Raw genomic sequence first — 17,680 nt, forward strand, 5'->3', positions numbered from 1 at the left:
TTCTTGGGACTTCCTATGCTCAGGGTCTGGGTTACTGTTGAGGAAGGCAAGAGTTGTACTGGACCTGAACTCCTAATTCAACAGTGTATTCTAGTTCTCCTTCCCTGGGGTTGCTGGGACCATCTCCCAAGTGTTTCTTCACTCTGTGGGGAAAGTGTGATGCTGTTCCACTTTCCAAGAAGCAGACTTAGAGAGGCCAGACAATGTCCCCAAGTCCTCAACAAGTGACACAACTACCTAATATTAGGCTTTCCCAGCTGGGTCTTAGAACTCACTCGGGATAGATGGCCCTAGTCTCCTCTAGATGTCTACCTCCCTGTCTCTTCTGGTGGCAAGGATGAGATGCTCGTGGTGTTAGGAGGTACAGTTGAGCAGGTCAGACAGCGGGAGAGCAAGGCTGCAGATAGAGATGCTAGTCTGAGGCTGAAATTAGTGGGTATGGGCCAGGCGTGGATTTGAAGGGACTGGTGAACTGGGAGTATCCAAGGACAGCTCTAGGCTACAGGACTTGACATCGGCCCAGCTCCCTACAGGTCCCAGGACCAAGCTGTCTACTCTGAGACTGTGGAGGTGGGGATGGAGGCAGCACTCTGAGGGATTTCATCCCAAGTCTTGGCCAGACCCTCCAGTACTGTCCTGTCAGGTTCCTGGAATGGGGGTAGCCAGTAGATTTATCTCTGGCCCTGTGGCTGGTGGCCATGGTGGTTTCCGGACAGCAGCTCCTGTTTCCGGAGGCCCAGCAGGGCCCAGGCGGAGCCTAGAGGGGTAGTGGGGCTGGGCCTGGGTGGCCTCACTGGCTCCGCCTCTGTCTATGTTTGGGAATTTATTTCACGGGCACCACTGGTCGGTACTCCACTGCCTGTCAGCAGCCAAAAGCTGTCTGATCACCCAGGGGTTTTCCTCCCAACTCAGACCCCACCAACGAACTTACAACTCTGGTCTTAACCTAGCCTGTTCTTTGCTTAAGGGGCTGGGAAGCCCCTGGTTACATTGCTGCTATTGTAGATGCAGATGCTGGCCTGCCCTTGACCATTGAGGCCGTGCGGGGGGGCTCATCTCTGAGCCCCTTCTGGCCCACCATGGCTCGGCGGTTGCAGGATGAGCTGTCAGCCTTCTTCTTTGAATATGACACTCCCCGGATGGTGCTGGTACGAAACAAGAAGGTGGGAGTCATTTTCCGTCTGATCCAGTTGGTGGTTCTGGTCTACGTCATTGGGTGAGTCTGAGCCCCCTCCTACCACCTTTGGGTACCAGTTCTCTACATGTGCCAATTCTGAGAGCCCCGGGGTACTGAGGAACCCCTCATCTCTCTCTCTGCACACTGCAAAGCTCTCCTGGTGAGCCTCCATGCTGTTCAGAAGGAATAGGCCCTTGTTAACCCACTGTCAAGAAGGAGACATCAATACAGGATAGGGCATACTACTCTGAGAGCATGGTGACCAAGAAGGCAACACCATTGTGGGTCCTGAGGAAGTGACATTATAAATGGTCCTTTATAGTGAATGCTACTCCCTGCAAGAGCCCTTTTCACCTCCGACTTCCCACATGCAACTGAGACAAAGTCCTTTTTACTCGCCAGAAGACAGGCTCTGTTCCTATCTCTCCAGTCTGAGCAAAGGGCAACCTGGGATATCCGGGTCCCTGGGAACTAAAAGACAATTGGATTCTGAACACTTAGCATCTTGATGGAGGCATGGAAGTAGTCTCCATTCCCAAGTGTGACATCTCCTTCCCTGGCACAGGGTCAGAGCAGCGCGGGTCTCCTCCAGCCATCCGGCTGGCCTGGAAACCATGCACAGGCTATATCTTAAAGTTCAGTCTGGTTTCTTGGAAGCTAACAGGCCAGGAAGGATCTTGCATGTTGCTATGTGTTGTGTGAGATAACATGGTGCTGTGTGACTGTACCTGTATCTTGCCCATGTCCTATATGTTTAGCCATGTACCAATGGTTTCATGTACCTATGTTGGATATGCAAGCCTATGGCTGTGCCTGTCTGCCCTGGGTCTGAGGTAGCTAGGTACCAGAAGAGTCACATGTCACGGGCATCATGTCTACTCACAGTCATGCTAAAAGGAGCCCTAGGGGCTCTGGGGCCACTAAAAGGGTGGGGTCCTAATGAGAGTCTGAGAATACCCAGCACCCCAGCCTAACTGTGCTGTATGGTTCTGGGGGCTCGGCTCATCCCATTTGGGGGAACTGGGACTAAGAGCCCAAAGAGCTACTCACGTGGCACTAACCTCTTGGGAGTGTCTAGCCCCCAGAACACCCTTTCTTCTATTCACTGGTCCCCTAAGATTTAGATCTGGTCAGATGCAGCCAAGGCTAGGATCCTTCGACTGCACTTCAAGCTCTGTCACTAAAAGCCACATGTTGAGAACGTGAGGAGCATAAACAACCACCGTTAATTGTTTTCCAGTTTCTCCAGGAGGGAGAAGTCACTACTCAAGCTTAGCCTCTTTCTCACTTGAGGAGACCAAAATGGTTGTCCCTACTCAGGCCCCAGGGGTTCTCTACTGTTTCCAGAACTGTGGCTGTGAGTAGTTCTTGGCTGTCACAGTGTCAGAACAGAAGAGACAGTATATCTGTCTCAGCCCTGCTGCAAGATGAGTCTTTACTGCTCCTTAGCCCTGATCCACACCTCCTGTGACAGGAACCTCACCCCATCCCTCTTTCCTTTCTTCTGACCTGAGATGGCTTATCAGTTTTAAATGGATGTAGCTCTTGTTGGTGTGAGGGTGGAGGTATCAGAGGTGAGGGTTGCAACTAGTCTCACTAAAATGCTCAGTTCACACAGCAGAGCCAAAGGCTAGGTCTTCAGGTCCCCACACCCAGGCTTTCCTGCCCACTGGGGCATTTACCAACTCCAGCTATGGCACCTACCGTCTCTGTCGCCCTCATCTGGCCACTGCCTGATGCTACACCGACTCCCAAGCCTTGGCACCTCAAGTCTGTTCCCCCATTGTTAGAGAGGACCATGCTGTTCCTTATGAAGGGAAAGGACTTTGCTATAAAGATCCTCCTCTTTGCAGGATGTTTGTCTGAATAGGTCCTGTGGGTGCTGCAGGGAAGTCGGGGGTGCGAGGACAAGAGAGTCAGTCTCGGGGCACCAGACACAGTGACACCCACATTGGAGACGGGCAGTATGGACAGGCAGTATGGAGGTAGAGAGAGACACGAAGCCAAGCATCGGAACACAGATCTGATGAACGAGGCCTGGAGACTTAGGTAGACAGACAGACAGGTAGACAGGCAGATAGACAGACAGACAGACAGACAGACAAGAGACTGAGATGCCAAGACCTAGAACAAGCTCAGAGGAGGAAAGCTTAGGCTGGTCAAGTTCTTCCTGTAAATTCAAGGCAAGTGGGGGAAGAAGCTCTGGAAGATGAGGCCTCTGCAGGATTAAGGTGATATCACAGGTCGGAGGCTCCAGTTGGAGGGACTGGGCTCTGACAGACTGGTCTAGCCCCTCCTGCTGGGAAGCAGAGGGGACACCGGATAAAAACTTCGTTAGGTGGGCTTAAGTAGGCCAGACATGGCACGTATGAAAGTACATGTTTAACCACAGCACTCGGGAGGTAGAAGTAGGTGAACCTCTGTGAGCTGGAGACAAACCTGATCTACATAGTGAGTTCTAAGACGCTGAGGCAGCCAGGGTTACACAGTGAGACCCAGTCAAGGGGGAAAAAATGACCAGTTGTATTTTGTGTTTGTTTGATTTTTGAGACAGGGTCTTTCTACACAGCCATGGCTCTTCTGGAACTCTAGTTCTGGCTTCAAACTCTCAGAGATCCACTTGGCCTCTGCCTCCCAAGTGCAGGTCTGGCTCCAGCTGAGCGTTTTGTTTGGTGACTGGAACTTGCATGAGACCGACTTCAAATACCACAATCTCCTCTCTTTTAATTAACTTTTAACAGAAACTAATTATTATTTTTTAAAAGGTTTATTTACTTTATGTATGTGAGTACACTGTAGCCGTCTTCAGACACACCAGAAGAGGGCGTCAGATCCCATTACAGATGGGTGTGAGCCACCATGAAATCTCTTCAGACCTCAAAAGTAATTGATTTTTATGTGTATCAGTGTTTTGCCTGTGTATATGTCTGTGTCAGACCTGGGAGTCACAGACAACTGTGAGCTGTCGTGTGGATGCTGGGAATTGAACCTGGATCCTCTGAAATAGAAGTCAGTGATCTTAATTGCTGAGCCATCTCTTCAGTCTCCTCTTTTAATTAACTTGTCTTTCATTTATTTGATGTTAGAAACTAAACCCAGGGTCTTGAGCATGCTAATTGCACTCCCTGACCACTGAGTTATTCCGTGGTTTTTATAAACAGACACACAAACACACCATAATTCTGACTCAGTCGGGCATGGTGGCATTTACCTGTAATCCCAGCACTCAGTACCCTGAATATCATAAATTCAAGGTTAGCCTGGGCTACATGGTGAGCTCCAAGCCACTCTGGAGTACAAGATGATACTGTCTCAAATCAAACAAAACCTCACAAGCATGTTGTCCTTATTATTCACAAGGTTGAATAATTACTACTTCTAATTACGTTTCTATCACTCAAAACAACCACACCCCCTTTTTCTCACTGCTTGCCTATTCTGGGCATTTCCTATAAATAGAATCACATGCCACGTTCCTTTTCGTATCTGGCTTCTTTTTCTTGCTGTGTTGGTTATGAGATGTACCAGTACCCAGTGCTTTTTATGGCTAAATAATATTCCCTGTGTTGATTCATCATGTCTTGTTTATTAGACTATGTGTGGTTGGACATTTTAGCCTGTTTCCACTTTTTGACTTCTGTATGCAATGCTACCCTGAGTGTATTTGTAGACCAGTCCTTTGGTGGATTTTTTTTCCCTCTAAGGTAGACAGTTAGTGGTGGCATCAATCAGGTCAAGTGAGATCCCATATTTACAATTTTGAGGAACGTCAGAGCTGCTTTTCAAACAGCCCTGTCACATCAGAGATGCCTTTGGGATGTCTGGTGTGGACGGTGGAGGTGGGTCCCCAAGTATATTGATTACTTCTTTTGTGGTTGAGACAAAGCACCTGACGAGAGCAGCTAAAGGCGGAAGGGGTTTATTTTGGCTCGTGGTTTGAGGATGCAGTCTGTCATGATGGTGAAGCCATGGTGATGGTACCTCTGGCTGTGGTGGCAGGAACTGGGGCGGCCAGTCTCCCCAGCCCTCAGTCAGCAAGTGGGGAGGATGCTGGCTTGCTTTCACCTTTGTACTTGGCTCACAGCCTGGTGCTGCTCACTCTCAGGGTGGGCATTCCCAGCTAAGTTAAACCTTCTTCGCTGGGGATGTAGCTCAGTTGAGATAGTATTTGCATATCTTGGATGAAGCCCTGGATTCCATTCCCAGTACACATAAATGTGGGTGGAGGTGCATCCTTGTGGCCCCAGTGCTCTAAAGGTGGAGGCAGGGATTCAAGACCATCCTCAACTACACAGTGAGTTTGAGGCCAAGCAGGGATGTCTGAAACTTTGTTTCAAATGGTCCAAACAACAAAGTCAACTTCCTCTCAAAAAAAAAAAAAGTTTATTGCTTTTAGATTCAGCCTGGTCCAAGTTCCCAGGACAGAGACATAATGAGGTCACGTTTTTTGCCAGTATATAACAGGAATGACCCAGGTGACCCAGCTTCTATTCCCCTCATGAGACCTCATGATCTTGGTCCTCAATGGATGCATTTCTCTTAGCATCCTTGTCTTCTAAATCCCTACCATCATGGCCTATTAAGCTCTGCTTACAGCAACCAAGAGCTTCTCTAGCCCACAGCTCCAAACTCTTCCACAGACCAGTTTCAAAGGCCGTAGGTATACATGGTAAGCCTTATCTCAGCAATGGCCCCATTCCTCTGTACCCAGATCTGTATTAGAAAAGATCCTCTACAGAAACAACACTGGCAGAATGTATGTGTAGCACTGAAGGGGAGTCGTTAGATGAGCTTAAACAATAGATATGGGCCAGAAGTTTAACTACAGCTTTCTACACGCTGGAGAGGCTGAGAGCCCGGTAGCTGATCAGTCCATGGCCTGGAAGACTCCTGGAGAGTCACTAGTTTTCAGCTCACATTGGAAGACCACAGAAGGTAGGGTCTGATGTCAGCAGAGGACGTTAGCTGCAGCAGTAGTACACACTCCAGGAGGAAGTGAAAACAGGCAGGCACACTGCTTTTTCTCTGACGTCATCTCTGGGCCTGTTACAAGGTACTCTGAGTTAACATGCCCTCTCTGTTAATCCTCTGTGGGCAGGTCCTGTGGTGAGTATGCTAGGTGACTCCAGATGCAATCAAGCTGATGGTAACAGAGATGCAGGCATCTGTACAGACCTCTTGAGGTCAGGCTCTTGGATTTTGCTCACTTTTGTGGTTTTAGCGTCAAGAATAGTGCCTGGCCCAGAAGACGGGCTTGAGACATACACGTTTGTTGGATGACTAACTAGCTGCGTGGCTGAGTTGTAGGGCAGAGCACAGAAGCGGGGTTAGATCTTAAGGCAAGTGTACCTGCAGCAGCTCACTCGGAGCTCTGCCCTGGGCCCCCTCAGGAATGGGAAAGCTCTGATGAGAGAGTTTCATTTCCATGTGTCTACGGCACGCCAGGCACTTTGCTAATTTCCTTGAAGAGAACTCATAGAACCCTCTCCAGGCAATTACCAATATGTTTTCATCTTTGTGGGCCCGGCCTGTGTATACGGCCTTGTTAAAGATTTGGTGAGTGGACATTACCTTCGAGGCAGGGCATCCTCTATTTTACTGTGAAGCTTGGAGGCTCGGAGAGGTTTAGCCTCTAGCTTGAAGCCATACATCTGGCACGTCTAATACATGGGCCACTTCACTGTGTGTCTTCTTTTTGAGAAGGGAGCAGGGGAGTTGGAAAGACTGGCAAGGGTGATTCCTGGAAGTGAAGGGGCTTCTGAAGATGGCACTGCCTTTGACCTCAGACCTCTTTGATGGCCTTTCCATAGTGGTAACCATAAGGCCAGGCCAAGGCATGGCTTTGGAGGAGATGGCTCAGCAGTTAAGAGCGTGCACTGTTCTTACAGAGGGTCTGAGTTCAGTTCCCAGCATGTATTTCAGGTAGGCGGCTCACACTCACCTGTAATTCTGCCTTGTCTTAGTCTTCATGATTATCTGTAGTTAAGTGTATACACACACACACACACACACACACACACACACACACAGAGTTAAAAATAATAAAATCTTTTAAAAAGACATAGCTTTGGGACGACAGAATTGTTGCTGTCATGCCAAAGCCATTATTATCAGAACTGAGGTCACAAATGCCAGATTTGATATTTCCTTTTGACCCCCAAGACCAGCAAGCAGACACAGCCCAGAAACTGTGTAATTGGTCCCAACCCATAGCTGGGACAGGAGAGGAGTCCCTGGCAGACGCACCCACACCAGTGCTGTTCAACCCTGGATGGGAGGCCTCCAGCCTGGGTGTGCTCCTGTGTGACCTCTGACTTCCCGGAGTCAGGAATGACAGACTTCAGATTCTCCACCTATTGTGTAACATGTTGCTACTGGGCAAAGAGAGAAACTGGGGTTCTGAGGATGGAGATGTGAAGGGGAAACCAGTGGCTTCTTTAGGAGGGCTTAGAGTGTGCAGCAGCCCCTTAAAACTGGGGAGCGGAGCAGAGTCCTGACTGCAGAAAGGGACTATGGGCGTGAGGAACCTTTCTCCAAGCGGGGCAGGTTAGTAGACAGCCTCAGAAGAACCTAGACCTTTGTTGGGATTTCACCTGTTGCTATTTGGGGCCTGCAGGGGGCAGCAGTGACCACACTTAGGCTTCTAGACATGAGAGGATTAAAGTAGCCGGACAGTGGTCCAGCTGCTTCCCTGGAGCACAGGACAGGGAAATGACAGTGACTCTGGGACTAAGGGCAAGAGAGTCCTGCCCCCAGAGAATATGACTCCGAGCTCTTTGTTTAGGTAAGGTAGAGTGTGAAGGGAGCAGAGCATACACTTCTACAGTCTTCTCCTTGCAGAGGACAATCATTGCGTGCTCCCGTGGCAACGCCCTAAATCTAAGCTAGTTCAGACAATGGAAGAGACTTCATTGACTCATGTTCTTGGAGAGTCCTGAAACTGGTCCCCCTGTCCGCCCCCAAAAGGGCTCCAGCAAGGAGTCAGATCCTCTTTGTCTTCTGGCTCCACCCCCAGGCTGGTGCTTAGAGAGGACCGGTAGTGTTGTTCTCACAGGCCATCCACACAGAGAAAGTAAATTCTAGTAAATCCCTCTCAGAAAATCCTCAGGAAAAAAAACCAAAAAACAAAAAAAAAAAAATTCGGCGTTGCTACTGACACCTCTTTAACAACAGATTTGTTATTTCTGCCAGAAGGGCGGGGCACTGATTGGCAAGCCTTGGCCATGTGCCCATCGCCGAGAGTGAGGCCAGTCCCACCGAACCTCCTTGAGTAAACGTGAACACAACAATTTGGGTGAGGGGGCTGGATGATAAAAGGTGAGGGTTACAGCCTCTAGCCCGATGTCCTGGCTTCACCCTACACACACACACACACACACACACACACACACACACACACACACACACACAGCTCTCTTCCTCCCTTTCTACATAGTAATGACAGCTCAGCCTTTGCTGGTGCCAGCTAGCATCCTAAGCAACTTCTTTGCACTGATTCACATGACAGACTAGTACTTGTGTCATTCCTGCTCCGTGGATGAGGAAGATGAATCTACTTCACACTTCACAGCACTGAGGAGCAGCGCTAGGAGGCAAAGCCAGTCCTCAGACTTTGATGGAAGTCTGTTAAAGAAACAGGGTGTTGGGAGGAGGATTGGGGTGGCCCTGGCAAACAGCTCCTGGAGAAGGGTTAAAAGGGACAGTTGGTCTCCTCCTTGGCTGAGATGGAGCAGTGGTAAATTAGGTACCAGCCAGCAGGGGGCAGCAGGCAAGGTTGTCTTGGCTCCAGCCTGGGAAACTACTTGCGAACCAAAGTGGACAAGAGGATGCCGGAAAAGACAGAGGCCTTCCCAACCACTTGCATCCCTGAACACCGGACCCTAACTCCCCCTTTCCCTGGCTCTCGGCAGGTGGGTGTTCGTCTATGAAAAAGGATACCAGACCTCAAGTGGCCTCATCAGCAGTGTGTCAGTGAAGCTCAAGGGCTTGGCTGTGACCCAGCTCCAGGGCCTGGGACCCCAGGTCTGGGATGTGGCTGACTATGTCTTCCCAGCTCACGTAAGCTGCTCCATCCTTCCTCCCATAAGCCCCGCCTCAAGGCTCTCTGAGGGACCAGTCCAGCTTCCTGCTCTCTTGGCCTCAGTCTCCCTTACTGTGAGACTCCACTGTGATATCATGGGTCGCTGGGTGTCAGGCAGGCTCCAGCACCCTTCCGGGGCACTGATTTACCACTTTAGAAGTGTTTAAGTTTTTACCAATTCTCACCATCACCTCTCTGCCCTTCACTTCCAGGGGGACAGCTCCTTTGTAGTTATGACCAATTTCATCATGACCCCTCAGCAGGCTCAAGGTCATTGTGCAGAGGTGAGGACCCCATCCTTCTCCTGGACCCACAGGGGAGATAACATAATGGAGTCCCCTGGAGCCTTGGTGGTAATGTGGGTTGAGTTTTCTGACTATGGCTATGATGTAATGTTTGACAGAGTTATACAATATTTTGACAGTGAGAGTGGCATTGTTGGGCGCTGGGTCTCTCCATCCCAACCTCCACCCCCCTGTGCCAGTGGACACTGGCACTTGTCCGCTGGACAGAGTGGTAGAAAAGTGTGGGAGAAAGAGGCTGTGAGCAGGGGTCTCTTACGGAATGTTAGATTTTGCTGTATATCTACACTGTGGCCTTGGGGGTAGGAGAGGGTCCTCCTTCCGACCACACCACAGGGTCTGGGGCCAGCAGCTCTCCCATCCCCCAGAACCCAGAAGGTGGCATATGCCAGGATGATCATGGCTGCAGTCCAGGAAAAGCAGAAAGGAAAGCCCAAGGTAAGACCAACGCGTTCCTGTCATCTCTATAGCAACCGTTTATGAGTCTGCCTCTCTCTGTACCCCACATCCCCCCAAGCTGCTCTCCACTGAGAGTCTACCCTGCTCTTATCCTGGCTTTCCCCTACCAGGAAGTGGAAGCCCAGCATGGGGTGGAAACCCAGGGGTTCCTGTCTCCCCACAGGTATTCGCACAGGCAACTGCGTGCCTTTCAATGGCACCGTGAAGACGTGTGAGATCTTTGGCTGGTGTCCCGTAGAGGTGGATGACAAGATCCCAAGGTAACTGATGTCTTCTCCTTCAAGGGAGCCAGAGACAGGGCTCAAGCCCACAAACATCCGGATCTGGCAAGAATGGGTTTCTTGTACTTCCGGTCCCGCCCCTCACCCTATCCACGTGGCCCAGGCCCAAGAGTCTCCCTGATCTAGGAGCCAGCCTGTAAGCCCCTGTCCCATCTGCAGTATGGTCACTCCAACCTCACCACACATTAGTGCGCTCTGTGCCCCTTGCTTCCGGGCGACTCCCGAGGAAGGGCACTGAGTGAATGTTGTCTCCCCCAGTCCTGCTCTTCTTCGCGAGGCTGAGAACTTCACCCTCTTCATCAAAAACAGCATCAGCTTCCCACGCTTCAAGGTCAACAGGTTTGTGGGAAAGGAGGGCAGAGATGCAGGTGGCTGGTCACAGCTGTAGCGGCTCTCAGAGAGGTCTCCCTCCAGCGTGGCTCCGCTGCTGGCATTGTGGAGGCAGCAGTGTTGGCCTGCCTCCTGGAGAGCGAACTTCTCTGGAGGAGGGATACTCTATAGTTTCTTGGGGGCTCCTAGTGCTGAGTGACCTGAGCACCCTCCCAGCTGGCACATGGCTGCTACCCATGGCCTTCACACAGGCGCAACCTGGTAGAGGAGGTGAATGGCACCTACATGAAGAAATGCCTCTATCACAAGACGCAAGACCCACTGTGCCCAGTCTTCAAACTTGGCTATGTGGTGCAAGAGTCAGGCCAGGACTTCCACAGCCTTGCTGAGAAGGTATGGATGGGATGGGAGGAAGGGTGCCAGCAAGGAGGGTACAGCTTGGGTGTCACAATACAGGCTGTCAGCCCCCTGCCTCTCCCTGGCACAGGCCACGTGGGTGCATGGAACTGTCCTCTAGTACCAGATCTTCTGAGGGTCCTTTGTAGGTCCTCCTGGTCTGAACCCGGCATAGAGGAGGAGGTGCTTAGAATGAAGAGATGAGGGCAGACAACATCACTTGGATATTCAATGGTTCCTTTCTTCCTTTTTCCTTCCTTCCTTCCTCTTCCTTCTCTCGGTCCTTCCCTCCCACCCTCCCCTTCCTTCCTTTTTGTTGTTTTGGGTCATGGTCTCCCTATGTAGCCTAGGTTGGCCTCAAACTCCTAATCCTCCTGCATCCGCCTGCTCAATGAATACAGTGTCACCACACCCAGTTTATTTTTTAATTATCTTTTCTGCTCAGAATGGGCCTCACAATGCTCTGTGGTGTACCCTAACACTGAGCTGTACGACCTAAAATCACTTGGATATTGTGTTTCGTTTTCTCTGTGGTGGGGATGGAACTTAGGGCTTCACATGTCCCCTGGATTCCAAGACCACAGACCCTTTGTAAGGCTCTTAAAGATGCAGCCTGGGTTCAAATCCCACTCTGCCTTCCATCCAGTGTGCCCTCAGATGAGTCTCTTAAGTTCAGCATGTCTGAGAATTGTCACTGATGACCCTAGTAGCACCATCCCTTCCAATGGGATGCTGTGAGGATCAGGTGAGCATGTACCAGTTAGCACTTCAGCTCTGCCCTGTAGGGACAAGTCCTCTATCCTGTCCTTGCTGGATCCTTCTTGCGTCTGCTTCTACAGCTGCCCAGGTGGAAACGGTAACCAGGCTTTTTTCTGTGAGCTCACCAGCACGCCCCACTTACGACACTTGTGCATGGCAGAGCTCTGCAGATGTTTGCTTTCAAGAACCACACGGAGGTGGAAGCAGCCAGACAGTGGTTAACTGTGGATGTTCAGGCACTGGTTTGCCTGACCCTGTTTGTCTGTCACACTTTGCAATCCACCTGTTTCTAGAACCCACACCTCCCCCCACCCACTGAGAGGTCTGGATCTCTGTTCCTGCCTCCCTGCCCAGTGGCTCAGCTCCCTGTCCACTTCTCCAGTCACCTCTCTGCTCTCGGCCTGAGCCGCCCACCAGTCTGTTCCTTGCCTCTCTTCGCCTTCTGAGGTGTTTTCTGCTCAGACTTCACAGGGCTGTTCTCGTTTCAAAGGCTGCCTGCTTTGTGTCCCACAGCACTGTGATTTGAGCCAGGAATGGAGAAACGGTGACAAGTGCCAGCTCTGTCCCCTTGGACCTGACAGTCTTAAAGGAGAGAGGTCAATAAGCAATCAGTCAGAATGCACATATGACAAGCCAGGTGTTTTAGCACACACCTGCAGTTCCAGCGCACAGGAGGCAGAAGCAGGGGATCATGAGTTCAAGGTCAGCCTAGGCTACACAGTAATACCCAGTCTCGAAAAACTAAGAAACTGGAGAGATAGATCAGCAGTTTAAAACTCACACTGTTCATCCAGAGGACAGGCACCCATGTCAGGTGGTTCACAACTTACCTACCTTCAGCCTCAGGGAACCCAATGACTTCTTCTGGACTCCGAGATCACCCACACAGGGCAGACATTCACACAGATGCATACATAAACAAACTTCAAAATAACAAAAACCAGTCAACCAGCTGAACAACTGAAACCAAAAAGGGACCAATGGCCTAGGAGCAAACGTGGGTTTTGTTGAGGAAGGAATAACAAGGGACATACTTTAAACTGGGTTGGGGTTAGTCATGGAAGCCTTCAAGATAAATGACCAAACGATGAGAGAAAGCCAGATTTGTGAAAGAAGAGCAGGTCCAAGGGCCCTGTGGTGGGAAAACTTGGTGAATTCTAGAAATTTTGGCTCAGTGATAGGAGGTGAGGGCAGAGATAGTGACAGACCTTAGTGTCCCTTCTCAAATACAGATATCATCTCTGACATGGTGCAGGTGGGAAACAAGGTGGTCAGATGGGCAGTGTTTGGCTGAAAGCCTAACAGTTTGAATTTAATCCTGGTCCATGGTAGGTGGTGGAAGCCCATCCTTGCCAATTGTCCTCTGACCTCCACAGTCATGATGTGTACAGTGTGTATGTATCTACACACAAAATTAACAGTGTAAAACAATGTTTCAAGTGTTTCAAGGAGAGTAAAGCACCATCTATAAGACAGTTTTCCTTGTTGCTGGTTTTGTGGATAACAGTGTAAAACAATGTTTCAAGGAGAGTAAAGTACCATCTATAAGACAGTTTTCCTTGTTGCTGGTTTTTTGTTGTTTTCTCTTTTAAACTCATGAAGCCATCTTGCCAACCTGGACAGTTTTAGAATCCCGAACGTCCAGATCTTATGTGCCTGTGTTCCTGGCAGGGCGGGGTGGTCGGGATCACCATCGACTGGGAGTGTGACCTGGACTGGCATGTGCGGCACTGCAAACCCATCTACCAGTTCCATGGACTGTATGGGGAGAAGACTCTGTCTCCGGGCTTCAACTTCAGGTATCTGGCAGCCCCTGCCTATTTCTGGAATGACATGGGTTGACAAATGTTCCCAGAGGGGACCAGAGCACCCTAGATGGCTTCCATCCTGGGTGAGTTGTCAAATAGGAAGCCAACAGGAAACAAAACCTTAAATGCTTGAATCCCCAGGCCTGGGTCTCTACCCCTGGAGTTCTGATTGGTGGGAGTCAAGAAAGGGTTGAATTCAACTCTCCTGGACGGAGGCTAGCCCTTCTTGAGCAATGCTGGAGGGTCCATTCCTAACGCTCTGACACCCAATGTTCTTCTGTCACTATCTCCTGCTACCTGTCTGTCCCCCCCACCCCCCAGATTTGCCAGGCACTTTGTGCAGAATGGGACAGACCGTCGTCACCTCTTCAAGGTGTTTGGGATTCGCTTTGATATCCTTGTGAATGGCAAGGTAGGTGTCCCATGTGAGGGGACGGCTGCCAAGGCTCCTTCCTGCTTTGGACGTCCATTGTTATGGGTATGTGCATGACAAGATGGGACAGGTGTGTCCAGAGATCTGCTCTTAATGACGGTGGACATGGGTGAAGACCCTGCCCAGGCTTTGCCACTGCCATGGCTCTTCCTACCAGCTCCTTGGATCTAGGAGAGCAGGGTTAGGGTCAAAGCTCAGGTTTACTAACCTGGAGCTGGCTCTCAGGAGAGCCGCAGCCCTGGACCATTGGCAGTGGAAACAGTGTGGAACTAACTGTGTGGGGAGGGCTTGAACTTTTCTAGCTGGGCCCCTCCTGTTGACCTGGCTCTCCCCTGGGCCCTGCCCCACCAGGCTGGGAAATTTGACATCATCCCTACTATGACTACCATCGGCTCTGGGATTGGCATCTTTGGAGTGGTAAGTATTGGGGATACATGTTTGCTGTCTGGAGTTCAACTGCTCCTCTTCTACGCTCAGTAGCAGAACCCCAAAACGTAACCATAGCTACCTTCCATGAATGAGACAGCAGCCTGCTTTCTCCACCACCCTAGACCCACAATGTACTTGGGGAAACTGAGGCTCAGAGTTAAGGCAGGAGAATGGTAGGATGGGTCGACTGGGTCCCAGGAGGGGCTTGCAGCACCTTCTGTCTTCAGGAAACTAGGGTCTAGATTGGCAGGATTCAGGTAGAACCACAGTTAGTGGGGAACACTGTGGGACATGGAAGTTCTGTATCTGCCCCAGATTCCCATTCTCCATCCCTGCCCCTCCATATCCTCAGGCTACAGTTCTCTGTGATCTCTTATTGCTCCACATCCTGCCCAAGAGACACTATTACAAGCAGAAGAAGTTCAAGTATGCAGAGGACATGGGGCCTGGGGAGGTGAGTGGACTTCCGTTTCCTGAGCAGGTCCCTCCAAAGACCTCAGACTTGGACATGCGTTGCAGGCACTGTCCTGCAGGGCTTGGTGCTGCAGGGCAGTGCTTCTGGGGTCTGACTTGCATTCCCACATTGCATACACAGGGTGAACATGACCCCGCGGCCACCAGCTCCACTCTGGGCCTGCAGGAGAACATGAGGACCTCCTGACCTTAGTCTTGAGCTCCGGACTTGACTCAGTGTGTGGCTTCCGGCAAGGACTGGTGGCTTAGAGCCAGGGCAGAGGCCATTCCCAGAGGCTTCCCTGCAAGGCAAATACCAGTTGCCCTCTGGTTCATAGTGGAGACAGGCAAGACGTTGGAGTTCAGCTCTGGGTCCAGTTCTACATTTCCCCTCCTGAGGGAGGCGCCCTCCAGTTTTAGCCACTCTGGGTTCATATGGCTGGGCTCCTCACACACCTATACCCTAGCTTTGTGCTTATGGCTCAGGATGTCACTGTCTATCTATCCCACAGCCTTACCTGCCTGGATTTGGGCTCTTCCACATGGTAGCCACTAGCCAGTTATGTCTGTCTGAACTTAAATTAATTAAAATATAATTTTAAAAATGGCTAGGTTGAACTAGTTACGGGGACACTTTTGGCCTGTGGCTGCCATACTGGATAGCAACAGATGTTTTCATTGTAGAAAGTTCAAAAGGAATTCCCTGGTAGGCTCATCAACAGTGCAGGTGCCTGATACACACCCTACCTCCCCCTAAACTAGAAACATAGGCCACTTTGTAGCTGAGGCTTAGGAATTGCGACCCCAGAGTTTTCTGACTCTTAAGCTCCCAATCAGTCAGCACCAACTCGCAGGTGTATGCACTGAGCAGGGTCTCGAACACCCACAGGCAAGGATGTCATGTGTTCTTGTGCCACACAGGAATTGACATGTGTACACCCCCTACACGTACAACCCTCCACCCCTACTGTGGGTTACAACAGCTTGGGCACTGCAAAACACAACCATCTGAACACACCTACGCGCCAAGGCAGGGACACATGGTCTCCATACAGTCTCACCCTCCCCCCCATGGGGCGATGCTTCGTCCTGAGGGAGTCGCACCAAACCAGCCTTTCTAGCCACTGAACCTTATTCAGCTACCTCAGGTGGAAATGTAACCCTGATGGCTCCTTGCCTGTGGCCCAGTCTCAGCTTCCACGGCCTGCCCAGCTCGGCTGGGACATGAGGGCCGAGGAAGCAAGGGGTGAGACTCAATAAAAAGAATGAAAAAGAATGAGGATAAATAGCTATGTTTTTTTTTCCCCTTTCCTTTCAAGCCCGTCTGAAGTTCATTGTGCCTGCCTGTGAGATGCACAGCTGAGATCCCTGTGAGAAGGCCAGTGAGCCTACAGCAGTCCCTGAGCCCTCTCTCTGCACAGGACAGGGCACCAGCGCTCTTCCCAAAACCAAGGAGCGGAGTGAGCTCTTCTGGCTGTGGGGCAGTTGAGCACACCAGAAGCAGCTTTGGGAAACATGGTTGAGGGAGGGGCTTGTTGTCCCAGGAATCTGGGGACACGCCCCCAGGCTTGTGGCTGGAGAGTGGAGAAGCCACACCCTCTAGCCTGAGCTCACAGCCAACCAGGGGTTCTGAGTACCTCCACCCCTCTGTCTAGACCAGACTGTCCAGCACAACTACTCATTGGATGGATCTGTCCTGTCCAATGTGGTGGCCACTTGCCAAGGGTAGCCAGTGAACGCCTGGGGTCATTCAGCTTTTAGTTCTGTTTTAAAACATGCCCTGTTATGTGGCATGGTTGTGTGGCATGGTTTAAACACATGATCCTCTTGCCTTAGCCTCTCAAATGCTAAGATCACAGATACATGGCACTATACCCAGTTCTGATTTACTTTTTATTCACTAAAATGGCTCTCCACAGCTACTTTACATGTAGTGGCTAGCAGAGTGGACAGCACAGACCAGTTGTTCTCTCAGACCCTGGCCTTCTGCCAGCTTCCCCAGCCAAGAACCTTCCACCGTGCCTACTGCTCCTCCCCCCCCCCCCCCAGTGGAAGAAAGAAGTATCCAAGCAGTCCAATACCTCGGGCCAAGACGACCTCCTCTCTTACCCTGAGCCCTGAGTGTTTTCCTGTCTTGCTTCCTTCTCTGGCTCATGTCATCCTGCAAACCAGCCTACTCCCTCGTTATTGCCACCCTTCCAGAAAGACCAGTTTGCCCTTCTCAGTAACTGGCCTCCACCCCCATCACGTCTAGATGCCCTTGCCAAGGTCACCAGCAGAGTCCTTGATGCAAAAGCCACAGGGACACTTGGGCCTGCATCCTCCTCAGCTCCCAGCATTTAACGGTTGTTCAATGATTCCTTATAGCAGTAGCCCAGTGCAGCCCCTCCTGACTGGCAAGCAGGGAGTGTAGGGGAAGAAGGCCTCTTACAGCTCTCATAAAGCTCGCCCTGTGTCCTTAGTAAGTGCTTCTCTCCGAGGGCCCTCTATGTGTCAGGGTACTGGCAATCTTTGCTAGGATTGAGGTAAGAGAGATTCATGTGAAGTGTCCAAGGCAGTGCCTGGTACACACTTTTGCTCATTGTCTCTGGAAATCACACACAAACACACACACACACACACACACACTTCTTGGTGCTATAACACACACACACACACACACACACACACATTCTTGGTGCTATAACCCTTGATCTTTGGTAGGACATTTGGTTGCTTATAATGGAGGTTGCATTTCCATGTGTGGTCTTTTATTGGTGTTTTTTTTTTTTTT

The 17,680-nt window shown here is 50.7% G+C and overlaps 1 protein-coding gene across 1 annotated transcript; it reads left to right on the forward strand.

The window, feature by feature from the left end:
- The first annotated feature begins 887 nt into the window (after positions 1-887).
- Positions 888-16,088, forward strand: P2RX1 (purinergic receptor P2X 1). The gene is made up of 12 exons (XM_080922239.1): positions 888-1,216; positions 9,088-9,235; positions 9,470-9,541; positions 9,928-9,997; positions 10,182-10,278; positions 10,558-10,638; positions 10,881-11,022; positions 13,456-13,583; positions 13,914-14,004; positions 14,377-14,442; positions 14,807-14,908; positions 15,050-16,088. The coding sequence occupies exons 1-12, from the start codon at positions 1,080-1,082 to the stop codon at positions 15,113-15,115; spliced, it is 1,200 nt and encodes a 399-aa protein (XP_080778365.1). The 5' UTR covers positions 888-1,079; the 3' UTR covers positions 15,116-16,088.
- Positions 16,089-17,680: the final 1,592 nt, after the last annotated feature.

This window comes from Micromys minutus, assembly GCF_963924665.1.
Source record: "Micromys minutus genome assembly, chromosome: 10".
Lineage (NCBI taxonomy): Eukaryota > Metazoa > Chordata > Mammalia > Rodentia > Muridae > Micromys > Micromys minutus.

What these genes read in the sequence shown, in the direction of transcription:
- P2RX1 (XM_080922239.1), top strand. Translation starts at nt 1,080, where the DNA reads ATGGCTCGGCGGTTGCAGGATGAGCTGTCAGCCTTCTTCTTTGAATAT. An exon ending in TCTCCGGGCTTCAACTTCAG is followed by an intron (nt 13,584 to 13,913) that starts GTATCTGGCAGC and finishes CCCACCCCCCAG; the next exon opens with ATTTGCCAGGCACTTTGTGC. An exon ending in AGGACATGGGGCCTGGGGAG is followed by an intron (nt 14,909 to 15,049) that starts GTGAGTGGACTT and finishes TTGCATACACAG; the next exon opens with GGTGAACATGACCCCGCGGC.